The following is a 14,261-nucleotide window of genomic DNA, read 5'->3' on the forward strand; positions in this document are numbered from 1 at the left end:
TCAGATGGAAAACAGGGACCCTGAACAGTGCTCAAATAAAATTAGAATAGAAGTCTAATTACTGATCATGAAATGCCATCATGGGGTTTCCATTCATCTATCCATTTATATATAACATTCATTAGTTAATTTTGTAGTTTATGAATAAGTGTTTTGAATATCTCACTTTCAAATTCATAAATTTTTTCACTGTGTTTGTGGTACAGAAGGCAATCTTGGCCCATGTTACAGATGTTTCCATTGAGCCCCTGTTACTACAGTGCTATAATGGGCCAATTTCACCTTCTGTACCATAAACACAGTAAAAATATATGTGGATTTCAATGTGAAGATACTGAAATCATACATTAATAAGCTGCAACATATACTGGGAGATCACAGACTTACATAAATTGACTCCTGCAGCGGCGCAGCCGCCTTGGCCTCTAGTTACATTAAAAGCTTCTACTCTAGTAGTTGTCATCTCAAATGCAGTATTGGGACTACTGAGTTGATAAAGTGGGCCACTGATTTTTGCAAAATCCTCAATTCGTTGCCTATAGTAACTTGCAAAACCTCAGAATGACTGTACTTCTTTCAGGTTAGTTGGCATAGGTTTGAGCAAAACAGCTGCTACTTTATTCATGTCTATAGCTATACTGAGTCCTGATACAATATGTCCAAGAGCTTTAAGTTCTTGAAATCCAAATTGGCATTTACTCATTGATATTTTCATATTCATTTTAATTACTCTTTCTAAGACTATGGTCAACTTCTTGAGGTGTTCTTCCCATTCTTGGCTGAATATGATAATGTCATCAATGTAAATTATAAGCCATCCTTCACGTAACTCTCTGTGGAATTCAGTATCCATCATTCTCTGGAAGTGGGATGGTGCATTCTTAATTCCAAAGGGCATTCTGAGATATTCATAAATACCCATATGTAATATAATGCGTAACAAATGTCTACTGTCTTCATGAATTATATTTTGATGGAATCCTTTAAGTACATCCATGCATGTAATAAATTTAGCATTCTTGAGTTGCGTGATTGCTTCACTAATCTTGGGCATAGGATATCTATCAGGAATAGTGTATGTGTTGAGGGCTCTAAAATCACCAACCATCCTGGACTTATCAATATGCCACGCAATGATTACAGGTGTTGTAACTTCCACATTCTCATTTACGCCAACCTTGCACAGAACTTTCATTCTAACTAATTCATTTACATGTTGTTGCAAGGCTTCTCTGCTTCTAGGGGATGCTGGGTAGGAGGCTTTCCTTAAAGCTGGTGGATAAGGTCTGGAAGTATTAAGATTGATTCTTACTTCATGTCCTTTAATACATCCAAAGGGTTCATCAGCTGTAGCAAAGGCCAATTTATGTTTATGCAGTAATGAAACTAATTTGTCTGTTTGTTCTGGTGTCAGATCTGGTGAAATTCTGGCGTCAGATATGGTGTTAGAGAATTTTGAGGCTTCCACAGCATTACATTCTAGTTGCTCTAATGTAAATTTTTCCGTAATTCCTAGTTCAAATTTAGTCAAGAGATCTCCATTAATGGTAAAGTATCTGCCATTACTGTTAATGACGTCAATACCATAATTAATAATGTAATCATTACCAGGGATAATGTATTTCATCTTGAAATCTGCCATTACTACTAGCTCAACTGTAGTTTGTACACTAAATCTTGTGTGATGGAAAATAATATCTAGAGTAATGATACCTAGTGGGGACAATTTGCTATTGCAGCTGTAGAATTTCTCCTTCTTGACTGGGGATAGCTTGATCTTCCAGTCAGGCATAATAGTGTCTAATAATTTGGGGCTAATTATTGAACAGAATGCTCCGCCATCAATGAGACATTTGAGTTTATACTTGTTACATAGTATATTAGTAGTGTGCATATTACCTACTTGGTCAGGTTTAACTACTGGTAACTTCCTAATATTATGTGGGGCTTTATCCTCTGGGATCTTGGAAATATTAGAGATAAGCCTGTCTGCTTTACATGTAATGGCGTGATTTGAATTGCTTGCTGATTCATCATCCGAGTCATTAGAATCACTAGGAAGGGATTCTCCTGAGGAAATGCTAATAGTGTCACATGGTAATTGGTTATCTTCACTCTGGATCACTGATATCTTCTTGCTGATCTTCTTGGGACATTTGGTAGACTTATGCCCAGTCTTACCACATTCATAGCATGTAATTTCTTTAGGAGCTGTTGGTTCTTTGGTCTCAGGTCTCTTATCTTTGTAATTGTCTCTTCTGTTTGTTTTGCTTCTAGCTTTGTCTTTCTTGCAAACATTCACTATACTTTCAAGTTGGTTAATGAATTCTGAAGTGTCATCATTAGTTCTGATAGCTAGGCGCATTTTGTACTCAGTTTTGGGGTCAAGTTGAGACAATAATTTATCATTGATAGACTGGTTATCCAAGTGTCTTTCCACTGCTTGTATCCTGTTAACTTGGCTGGTAACCCATTCAGAAGGTTCAGTCTCACCATATACGTCAAATTTAGATCTTCTAAAGGCATCTCTGACTTTTCTTTTCCATTCAGGGGAGCTATACTTCTTAATGATTTCTGCTTTCCAGAAGGCCCAATCTTTTGGTCCTTGCACTTCTTTCTTTCTATTGTTGTACCATATGTTTGCTGGTCCTGCAAATAATGAATTAAGTTTGGAACAAATGATTTGATCTGGTGCATTTGTATCAGCCTGTAAGCTGTCAATCCATTCTATAAATTTGTAGTGGTCATATTCTCCTTTGCTAGAAAATGTGGCCCATTCACTTATTTTGGGTAAATTGGCTAATACTAATTTATGAATGGCTTTGTCCTCTTCATTTGTTGGGAAATTACGTGGAGTAGAAGATGTTGTTCTTCTGTTGGGAGCTGGTGGTGGAATGTCTACGTCACTACCATCTGAATCTGAATTCTCTGTCTTGTGGTCAGGTGGAAAGTTCACATTAGGTGTTCTGTCAGATTTGACTCTTGTTGAACTGCTGCTGGCCTGCATATGAGGTAGAGTATCTTTATTCATGCTCGCTTTCACCGGGGGATTAGGTGATGAGTGTCCAACATTGTTAATAGAATTTATTACTTGTAAAATTATAGTTTCCAATTTATCTTGCTTTGATGCTGTATCTGTGGTTTGTTTCTCAAACCTGTTTACTACATCTTCAAATGTGGTAAATTGTGATGTAATTTTATCTTTAGTATCATTCTGCAGGGTTCTGAAGCGTGATTCTAACAAATTCAATTTTTTGAATATTTCTTGGTTGGTATTTTCTTGATCTTCAACCAGTTCTTCAGTTCTAGCCAGGCATCTAGTAACTTGGGTACTCAATATTTCAAGAGCAGAGGGCGCTTCATCAAGCTTCTTATCCATCCTCTCCAATTTATTCAAGATGACAGTGAAGGCATCATCTTCTGAATTTACCTGCTCATCTAAACGCTGTGTAACTTTGTGGCACAATTTCTTAAGATCTGAAGACAATTCTATGCTACTTTGCGTAATTCTTTATACAACAAAGTTAAGATTTTCTGTGTACACATGTAGAGCAGTTCTGAATGGAGTATCTGGATTGTTAACAACATTTGGAATATCTGGGACATTTGATGTGTGTTCAGAACCAGAGTTACTGTTACTACTAAAGAAATGGGAGCTATTTAAGGATCTAGGTCCATCTGACGCTCCTGGCGGGCTATTTTGCCTTGCTCCAGATGTTGATAAGTGCCTTGGAGGGATCTGCCCAGGCGTATCATTTCTCTGTAAATTTGACTGCACCATTGTTGATTGCGCCCAGTATTCCGCGGGTGTCTGGAATTCACATTTCTCCCCCTGCGTGATTGGGGTCTTGAAGCTGGTCTGCGGCGCTGGGGGCTTCTTAATGGAGAGTGGTTTCGTCTGCGGGACGGCTGGTGGATTAGGAGAGATTCTGAGCTGATCTCCATTGGATTCCAATCTTTTGTCCTCTTCAAGGTGGTTGTTAAACCTTTGAGGTCTATGATCGCCTGGAAATCCGCCCGGCAATACTTGAGATGCGCTATTATTGCCGCGTGGCTGCTGCGGTTGCGTACGGTCTTGAGCCACGTCTTTTAACCTGTCATCCTGTAATAGTAGCGCTTGAACTTCTCTTCCGTCGAGACTATTAGCAGAAGATGTATTTTTAGTTTTTCCTTTCTTTGTAGCATAAATAATTCTTTCTGCTACAGGTTGTTTGGCAGGTGGAAGAACTGACGCAGGTGGAAATAGTCTGCCTGGGTCTGATGTGCGGGTTCTTCCATTATAACCTCAAGTTCTGAGAGAAGGAGGAGACATAATAGAATATTTTTGTTTCAGTAGGTATTTTTGTTTTTATCTGAGGTATTATTTAAGGTATAAGTGTACCTGAAGATTTATCAGAAACAGTTGGGAATCTGCGCGCTGATTGGTATCAGTGGTGCCCTCTCTAGCTTCACGGGGTTGTGTGTTTTTGTCCGTAACTCCAAGGGATTGAAGTTCTGGGGTGAGGGTGTCAACGTTGGTGGACACTGTACACAATCAAAAACACAAAAGTATTAGTATTAAAAAAAACCAATCTGACGGGAAAAGGGTAAGGAAAAAGATGTACTTTTCAGATTTGGGATTTTCTGAGTACTTTCAAAGTTATAGTGATTTTGCCGGAAAATCAGTGTAGGAATTTTTTCCTGTTGATGGAAAGGTTTGAATTTTGGTTGGATGAAAGCTAAGAATGTGGCGCAGAAGTTTATCAACTTGGTTTTTTGATTGCTTAAACGGCGTGGAGTGGAGCTCCTTTTAAACTCTTGGAACAGCGGTTCTACAAGAGGAAGGAAAGTAGTGATGCGCTTGTACAGCGCTTTTGGGATCTGTAGGCTAGGTATATTACTTTTAGTCTGATCAACTAGGCTCGCGTGGTTCAATCGGCGGTCTAAGATTGTCTGTAGCTGCTCTAGATCAGGAGCTACAGGTGTGACAGTGATCCTGCTTGAGGGTTGCGGCTCAAGGAGGGTATGTACGGTAGGTATGCGCCTGTATGCGCTCTCTAATTGAGTTGGGTGGAGTTCTTCTAGCGTGTAAATCCTTGTAGATCCTTGCAGATCCGGGGTAATACAGTAGTACAGTGTAATTGAACTGTAATTGAGTTATGTATATCCTGTATACACAGGATGCGCACGGTGTATGTAGTACCACTTAGTCCCGCGACCTAATGCGCTCTCAAGTGGGAATGCAGTAAAAATGCTTTCCTGCTGTAGGAATGGTAGAGTTTGGAGTCTCACAAAAAAAACCTAGTCGTGTAAGACAACCCTTGCGGTTCGATTGGTCTATCCAGAATTTTCTTATCTCTTCCCCTTTTGGGGGGAACAAGCGTTCTGGTGTGTTTTCCGCAGAGAAAATGAATGAAATTCACTGGAATTTCACTGTGTAGAGTCAACCAAGTGTGTATGATTCAATTTCTATGGGTTTTGGCAAAATAAAGAGAATTTTTTCCAGTACAAAATAGAGAGATAGTCATCAATAGGATGAATTTTTATGTATTTTTCCGGTTTTATAGAAGGAAACAGGGTGAAGAGTCTAGGAAAATGATGAGAAAATAAGGGAGAATCTAAGACACAATCACAGGAAATCTAGTTAATGATTTGACTTCTCTTTCTGCGCGTAAGTTGCGGAGGAGGGCCGTCAGAAGTGAAGGGGGGAAGCGTGGAGTAGGAGGTATATTCTGTATAAGAGCAGTATTCCTCGTCAAAGGGAGGATATCCAAATGGGAAAGCTGTAAGCTGTGGTTTTCTAACAAGTTTAGTTTGTTCTTCTTCCACAAATTCTGATTCTTCAGTAGTATCAATAAGTGTACCATCAGGATGATAGATACAAGTTATCCACAGAGTACTGCAAGTTATCCAGGTACAGGTGTAGAATTGGTCCTCTCCAATCAGTGTATGGGTTTTTCTGACGTGTTCTTGGACTTCAAGGTTATTAGGATCTTCTGTTGTGTATTTCTGTAATTGTCAGCCTGTAGGTAACTAACCGTGTCTGAGAGGGTTGTTACTAGCAAGATGATAGTGTAATATGCCAAGGATGGGCCAATGGGTTTGTGGTAAGGCCTGTAAAAGGTTTCACTCTCTCAGTAATCTTGACTGAGAGGCTTGCTCAATTAAGGCACATCCAGATCAACACAGGGTGTTAATAGGCATCCAAGGAATAACTCAACTTGGGTTCGTGGTTTTACCTACAGAAAGGTAAGGGTAATCAAGAGTTGAGAGTATTCCTGAATTGAATGATGGGTGAGAATGAAAGCACTGTTTAACTATAGTATGGGTTAAACTTTGCTGTAAATATATTCTGAGGGATAAACAGTCCTGGGGTGCGTGTTTATATAGAGGGGGAAAGAGCAGGAGGGAACATGAGGCGCTTGGAGGCGCTTCAGGACCAGGGGGGAACTGGAAGCAGATCCTCATGAGGATCAACATTGGAAATGATCAGGGCAGTGTAATGATCAGTACTGATCCTAGATCAGTAGCTGTGTACACTAGCTGATCATAACCAATCAGTGATTCCATTCAGTGCTCTTTGAATTGTATTACATCATGTATTGTTTATGTATTTATATCATAACCAATATATTATGTAAATGGGGACTGAGGCGTAACAGGGGATAAATGAGTGATACCTGTCTTGGGGTATTTCACGTGTACAGTAATATTACAATGTATTGTAATCTTACTGTTGCACGTAACTTAACTCTCATAACAACAGTACATTATGGTAACTGTATTTAACTATGGTTATCTGTAATGTAATGTATAACAGGAGTACATTCTTAAGCTTGTATCTAATGATATACATATGTAATAAAGGTGTAAAAAGGAATGTACTATATGTAATGTGAACAATTGGGTACTTGGTACGTGTAAGGTACTGTAACATGTACTCTGTGGATGACAGTGGCCTTTCCTGGAAGAAAATCCCCATCCACTTTACCCTCTCCTTCCAAATGCCATGACAGTCTTCTCATGTGATTCCCCCCCAGGCACAAATCAAGCTGTCAACTGGCTCCAACTAATGTCCTCAAAACCATTCCGATCGCACTTGATCAAGTTGTTCCAATAGTGGTTAGAAACCAGCTCCTAAGATTGCACTTGTGGCTGATTTTCTCTGAGCCGCAGGTGCTTCCGGGGAGCTTTCAGGGGCAGGATGGCGTACACAAGCACATTTTGATCATTGTTGCGGCTGGCCGTCTGACAACAAACCAGCCCCACCAGAGCGGACCCACCCCATCACTGCGCTGGTTGATGGCTTCCCGTCCGACCCCAATCAAATCAATGATGATCGCCACTTGTCAGCTTAGTCTAAATCCTGGGCTGCCTGTCTCCATTGGGCCTTACCTGAAATTGTGTGCATCAAGCTTGCAGGGGACCACCTCAAGGCAACTCTGGGTCTTAAATAGAAAAGGAGCAATATTGATTGTGGAGATGCGATGTGCAATAGGAAAAAAAATGGATTCAGTGACTGGAATTCTTGTAGGTATCTGCCATTGAATGTAAAATGAACCAGATACAGAGTAGCTCACAGTAATTCTTGTGATTCTCGACCGGTAGGCCATAAATGTACAGAGTGACTTCCCTTCACAGCGGAAGAAATTATAGATCAGCGCAACAAAAGCATTGCCTTGACGCTTGTGGCCCTCTGGGCTACAATGTCACACAAGAACACAGTATGCTTCGGCTATCTTTGGTGTAATCATGGTGGTAAGGAGTCCCTCCGCGTTACCGCGGCATGGGTTGGGGAAAGTACCTCGGCAACCATATGGGTCCATGAGAGCCACGCAAGGGCAATGGCAGGAGGGTTGGATAACAATTTTTTTCCCCCTCATGGCTGCTGATAATTGTTTGGTTCCACAAACTGAACTATGCTTTGTTACTTGGGAATGGGAAAAAAGGAGTTGGCTTGCTATTAAATATTGAGCCTTGAATATGGGGGAAAACTGAAATTGATATCCTGGTTAATACCACCTACCAGCAAACTTAACATAAGCCCTTGTCCCTGCTGCGGCTGGGGGGGGGGCGCCCCCATTTGGCCTGGGAGAGATGCATAGCATCGAGATCTCTCCCGCAGGGAGAGGACTTACGACTAAAAAGCACATGTTGGCCTGAGAGAATCTGAAACTTTGGGTGGTGGCCGATGTCATCACCACCTACAGACCGCACTTTTTGACCAGTTCTTTTTTGGTCTTCATGATTTGAAGCTTGTATTTCTCTTAACTAAACTGTCTACTCAAATTCTTGGCAATCCATCCCCCTCATGCCCAAAAAAAATAGACAAACTTTCAGATCCTTGGCCACTTACTCACAAGGCCATGGCTTTTTCCCGTGTTTCTTTTTTTCAAAGTCACCCTCTTTTTTCCAACCGTTTGGACTTTTCTCTCAACCGCTCTTCCTTTTTTTCAACCATCCTCTCAAAGATCACAGCCTTCTTCGATTTGGCAAAGAGGTTGTAGTACATCTCCGAGATGCAAGACTTCCCGCAACCTGTCCCGGCCATCACAAATGTGTGCCGTCCTTTGGTTAGATTCACCACTGCATCAATTTGGACTGGCTTTGGTGGCTCGTTTTCAGGGTAGCGGGGTAAGCAGTAGGCAACTGACTGAACTTGGAGATTAGATTTCTTCTATGTACCGGTGATAATGGTGAGGGATATTGGGTCGGAGTTCTTGATTTTTACTGTCTACCTCTGGATTTCTTTTTTGCTGGTCGATCTTTTTGTTTCCGTCATCGATCTCTTTTTCTTTTTTTGCCTGCCACCTCTAATACCTCTCTCAGTCGCCTAATTAATTCTTTCACATGCATTCCCTTGAATTAGAGGGGTATGGCATTATTCTCCGATCAGTTAAGGTCAAATTAAAATTTAATTGACCGAAAGAGAAAGTAGTAAAGGACCAACAAGATTCTCAAAGGAGGGTGTTTTCAAAAAAAGATAGAAAAAAAACAAAAAACAATGAGAAAAGGCTGCCTATGTAGGATTGTACGCAAGATGCCAGCGCTCAGCTGGGATAGAATAAGAGTGGTGGGACAGTGATTACTGATTTTATAATTGACAATAAAGAAATGCTACGCCAAAATGCAAGATTCTCTCACGCGAGAATCTTGTTGTTAGGCATAAGCCCCGCTTGCACCTTTGGCTTGGCTGTGCCACGGGCTTTGTTACGCTTGACCTACCAGCGGTTGTCAGCCTTAGAGTCATCACAGCTGACCTAAAAGCTGCCTGTTCTACCTTTGTTACACATGAATTACTTTTTATCTTTTTCATCTTAAGAGATAACCTTGTTTTGACTTCATATTCTGTTTCCCATGCAATTTTAACCCTAGTTACAACTTATCAATTTCTTGTAACTATACTCCTTCCTTGAGTTATTGAGTTGTGGCGCGCATGCGCAGTTGTGATGTGTCAGCGCTACCAGGCGCGCCAAACCACATGTAAATATGTAAATTACATAAGCAAACTGTGAAAATTTTCGTAGTCAGGATCCCCCTTGCCTGAGGCGGATCTACAGACTTCAGCACACCAGAACAACACCCCAGATAACCCCAGGATCACCACCAAAGAGTTTACAACACTCCCAGTATACCTACCGTCACAGGCGCCTAGGATATTGACAGTAAGTAACCTCTTTCACTGAACCTTGTTTATCTCAGAGGTACAACTCTGTGTCTTGCTTGATCTGTTCTTTTCTGCTGGCCTTTGCCTTCTTTTGATCACAGGGCTGTCCCTCCATATCTGCTGGCCTTTGCCTCATTCTTGATCACAGGGCTGTCCCTTCTTATCTGTTGGCCTTTGCCTCAAATCTAGGTTACAGGGCTGTCCCTCAGGTTTCCCTTTAAGAACCTTGACTATCCAGAAGGAAGCTAAAAAATTGTAGCTGGATTAAACTTATCTAATCCAGAGACCCTCCACATTTCTTTATTGAGAGGAGGCTGTAGCACTTTCTAGCACAGCTTAGCAGCACTCTTCTGAAGAGTAGCATTGCCAGTGGACGTGCATTCCCACTAGAATAACCTAGTATATCTCCTTATCCTGATCCTGTCCTGATTCTCTTTCCTCTTTCTCTATCTCTCTCATAGTTGTATTTTCTTTATCCAAAGAAATCCAACTGTTTCCCCTTTCTTTCTTGTGTCCTGTAGTCACTATAGAGACTCAGGCTCACAATTGGGGGCCTCATTGGGAAAATTCCTCACCTTTTCATAATTCTAGACTGCTATAAAGCCAAAAGATTGATTATCCTGACTAAATCAAACAAAAAAACTCTTAAAATTCAAAAAAATAACTTTAAAATTTTTTCTACATATCCTACTAACGCTAAAATTCTTCCAAAATTATCCAAAATTGCTTTTATATTGATAAATTTCCTAACTGAACCCTTGAAATTTTTTTTTACGTCTTGTGTACTCGTGAAAGTGCAGAATTGCGACTCCTCCGCGCCGCTATTTATCCCTTCGTCAGACTTATCCTTCCCAGAAACCACTATATCTTCGGATCAAGAAGAGATAGCGAAAAACGGAGTGCGCTCAAAAGATTCTCCTGCTTCTTATCGACAATTACCGCAGTTGACCGTAAAATAATTCTTGACGGCGCAGACTAGCGCAGACAAAGAAAACTACAACAACAAAATAGTAGCAAATCTGTGCAACAGCAATTTGATCAGTAGCACCGCGTGGACTCCTATTTCTACTGCAAAAGCGCCAAAACACTAAAAACATGGATGAATTTGGGAAGGCATATATTGATCAATGTGGCATATATTGATCATTTTTTTTTTTTTTTGAAATTTCTCTTTAATTTGTTTCCTTCCTGCAACACCATAACCCTTCTATCATCTCTCTTTCTCTTGATTTACTCCTTTCTTAGTTTTCAACCATAGTAAAAGCATCATTTTGTTGCCAGATCAAATAGGTCATTTTTACATACTCATATGAATTATTCCTGAGAAAAAATAGTCTGTTAAGTCAGGAAGGGAGGGGAAGGGGGGAGGAATGGGGAGCCTTGAATTATTGTGACTTGAGCCTTGCAGAAGTTTTGAAATCTACTTTCCAAAAAAAAAAAAAAAAAAGAAAAAAAAACAATCAGTCTCAATATATCATGCCACATAAATTTTGTTCAAATTTAATGGCTTGTATATATGACTCATCATATCCAATATCCTAAATTCCTACTAGGCCTGAAATTGATTTAGTGTTTGTACCAGATTTGAGTAAGGTGTCTTATATCATGGAAGAACTCCCACGCTGCGCTGAGATATAGTGGCAGAAACACCAAGAAACTGCCAAATTAGTGATATTTGGCAACTGATCACATTGTGGCTGCTACATTTGGGGGTTTTGTGGTCATTCAAGGTACACAATGATCCCTTCAGGCCATTTGATCATTATTATACCAATATCATGGAAGAACTCCCACGCTGCGCTGAGATATAGTGGCAGAAACACCAAGAAACTACCAAATTAGTGATATTTGGCAACTGATCACATTGTGGCTGCTACATTTGGGGGTTTTGTGGTCATTCAAGGTACACAATGAATCTTTGAGGGCAGGTGAACATTTTGGTACCAATATCATGGAAGAACTCCCATGCTGCGCTGAGATATAGTGGCAGAAACACCAAGAAACTACCAAATTAGTGATATTTGGCAACTGATCACATTGTGGCTGCTACATTTGGGGGTTTTGTGGTCATTCAAGGTACACAATGAATCTTTGAGGGCATTTGGACATTTTGGTACCGATATCATGGAAGAACTCCCATGCTGCGCTGAGATATAGTGGCAGAAACACCAAGAAACTACCAAATTAGTGATATTTGGCAACTGATCACATTTTGGCTGCTACATTTGGGGGTCTTGTGGTCATTCAAGGTACCAACACTGGGTAGTTACCTTACCAGTAACGGTAGCGTAACGGTAACGTAGCAATAATATTTCGTTATCTTTACCACTATCAGTAACGCTGGTATTTTTGCGTTATCATTATCCAACCTTCTGGGGTTTTGGTTTGCATTACATTATCTTGCAGCACATGCATGTTTTTATTTCCTCCGCTACGTTACTCAGGTAGGCGCGGAAATGTAATTACTAGTAAGGAAACGGATAATGTAATGAAATCAGGGTGTACTGAAAGCAGGGATTCACTTTTTTGAAGGGAGGGTCGCCATTAAAGCCTTCCCGGCCTCCGTGAAGTCACCTGTCAATGGGACATCCTCGCGGAGCCACATCAGGCTACTGACGCAGTGCGACATGGTCGAGGGGAGTAGGCTCCCGCGACAACTACTACAAACATCTGAGGCTGCCAAGAATAATCTCTCGACAGCGCAGGAGCTTCCGGCGGCTCCCAGATATGCACGAGCCATGATAGCCAGAGTTGGGTAGCTCTTCTGGTTTGCCTGTTAATTAATTAAGAACATCCAATGAGCATATTTTTAAAAAGCACAACAACAGAGATTCATCTTACTTTCCACCACTTCAATGGAGTGGTCTTATGCTCAATGGCCCCTTGCTTGAAGGATAGATTGGCCTCAAGGTAAGTCTTGATCTCATTCTCCTGGGGGGTCGGTTGTTGTGTCATGCGCGAAGCGAGGCGGGCCATGAGTGATGTGGGCTCTGTACTACTACTGGGTGGTTTTTCGATTTCAGTTACGTCGGGATCTGAGGTTTCTGCGGAAGCAAGTTTCTGGCGTTCCTGTTCCAGTTGGAACTTGTGCTGAAGCATAGCAAGGCACTTTTTAACCTCACTTCCTTCGAGCCCATAGGCCAATTCAAAGATATGCATCCGGTAACAGGGATGTAATATTGTAGCAAGCACGAGAGTTTTGCATTCCATTGCCTCATCTAGATACCTGTTGACTCGGGCCAGCATTGCGTGGTACATTGGGTAAAGAGAGTCCGTTTCAAGCGCCTGCAAAAGTTTTTCCTTGAGACCTTCTTTCAGCTCGAGATATGTGGGAATCACGTGCGTTCCTGTCGCCGAGTTACCCTCCATCTGAGAGGTGAGCTGCACAAAGATCTGAGGTTTCATTGTGTCAGTCGGTGTCTATTCCTGACAAAGACATTGAAATCTCACCTTTAACTCATTGTTAAGAGCCTCAATCTCTTGCCAATCTTTCGGGGAAAAGAGGACGTTGTCGAAGACACCAACTCCTTTTTGCAGTTGATCTTCTTTAAGGATCTGATCAATCACCTCTTTTGCCTTGATGGCTTTCCGATAGCTCTGGTACTTGATGTTCCAGCGGATTCCATAGCCCGCTATCAATGGAGAAACTCTTAGCTTGAGCTGTTTCGCGACACAATCAAAGTTGGCCCGCTGGGCCGATGAGTGGGTGATCTGTTTGATCACAGTATCAAGCTATGCAGCAAAGTCAGGAGGCAAGAATAACATGTAACATAAACATTGAATTCAAAGAAACTCACCTTTTCGGTCAGAGCTTTAAGCTTTTTTGAATTAGCATGTTTACCACGATCCAAGGGACTTGCTAAGAGATCTTCAAGAGTTGATTTGCTGTCTTCGGGCCCGTCTTCTCCAGCATCGGAAGCCTCATCATCAGCATTGCCGTAGACAATGTCAGAGTCAACATCGAATTCATATTTGTCCTCCAGATTGCTACTTTCTTCCCGTCTGACCTCTTCGACATTCACAACTGGCTGGGAATCTCTGGGTTCGGTGTGGAACTACTCAAAGGGCAGAATAGAGCTTGGAAGGGAAATGGATAGCCACACTAGTAATAATGAAAGCTATGCAAGGGTGCTGATGAGGCTGCCTTCCTGACTAATGCTGAGGGGATGAGAGTAACACTAAGAAAAAGAAGAAAAGGTGTGGCTGATTTCTACTTGATCTTAGGAGCTAGTACTATGAGCTTACTACTGACTACTGAGGGTGAGAGGGTTGGAGGAGTGATGAGAAGGGGGAATGCAATTGGCAATGATTCAATAGCAATGGGTTGATGAGAATGGGCACTATAATTTCTGTGTCTAAAATTCTGTATAAATTCTGCATATAGTTCTCTGCATGGGGTGCAAGTGAGGGGGAAGGACAGTTCTTATAGTAAGGAGGGATGAGCACAGACAGTGGAGGCATTCTGGCTATGGGAATAAAGGAATGTACAAATGGGGAAGAGTGATGTGAACATAGTAACAACTTGTAATGATGAGCACTACTGAAAGAGGTAAGCACAGATCCAATGATGTAATGTCTACAATAGGTATAGTACATAATGAGTAATGTATGTAAA

At 41.3% G+C, this 14,261-nt stretch overlaps 1 protein-coding gene across 1 annotated transcript in view; it reads right to left on the minus strand.

Annotated features, from left to right (window-relative positions):
• Positions 1-14,261, minus strand: part of PtA15_18A327 (uncharacterized protein) — a gene marked incomplete at both ends in the record, with an annotated part of 158,491 nt that overhangs the window by 93,324 nt on the left and 50,906 nt on the right. Inside the window, one exon of the mRNA XM_053164856.1 lies at positions 13,444-13,670. Coding sequence (XP_053028824.1) covers positions 13,444-13,670 — 227 coding nt within the window. The remainder of the gene's footprint in view (positions 1-13,443; positions 13,671-14,261) is intronic.

Source organism: Puccinia triticina, chromosome 18A (genome assembly GCF_026914185.1).
Source record: "Puccinia triticina chromosome 18A, complete sequence".
NCBI classification, from domain to species: domain Eukaryota; kingdom Fungi; phylum Basidiomycota; class Pucciniomycetes; order Pucciniales; family Pucciniaceae; genus Puccinia; species Puccinia triticina.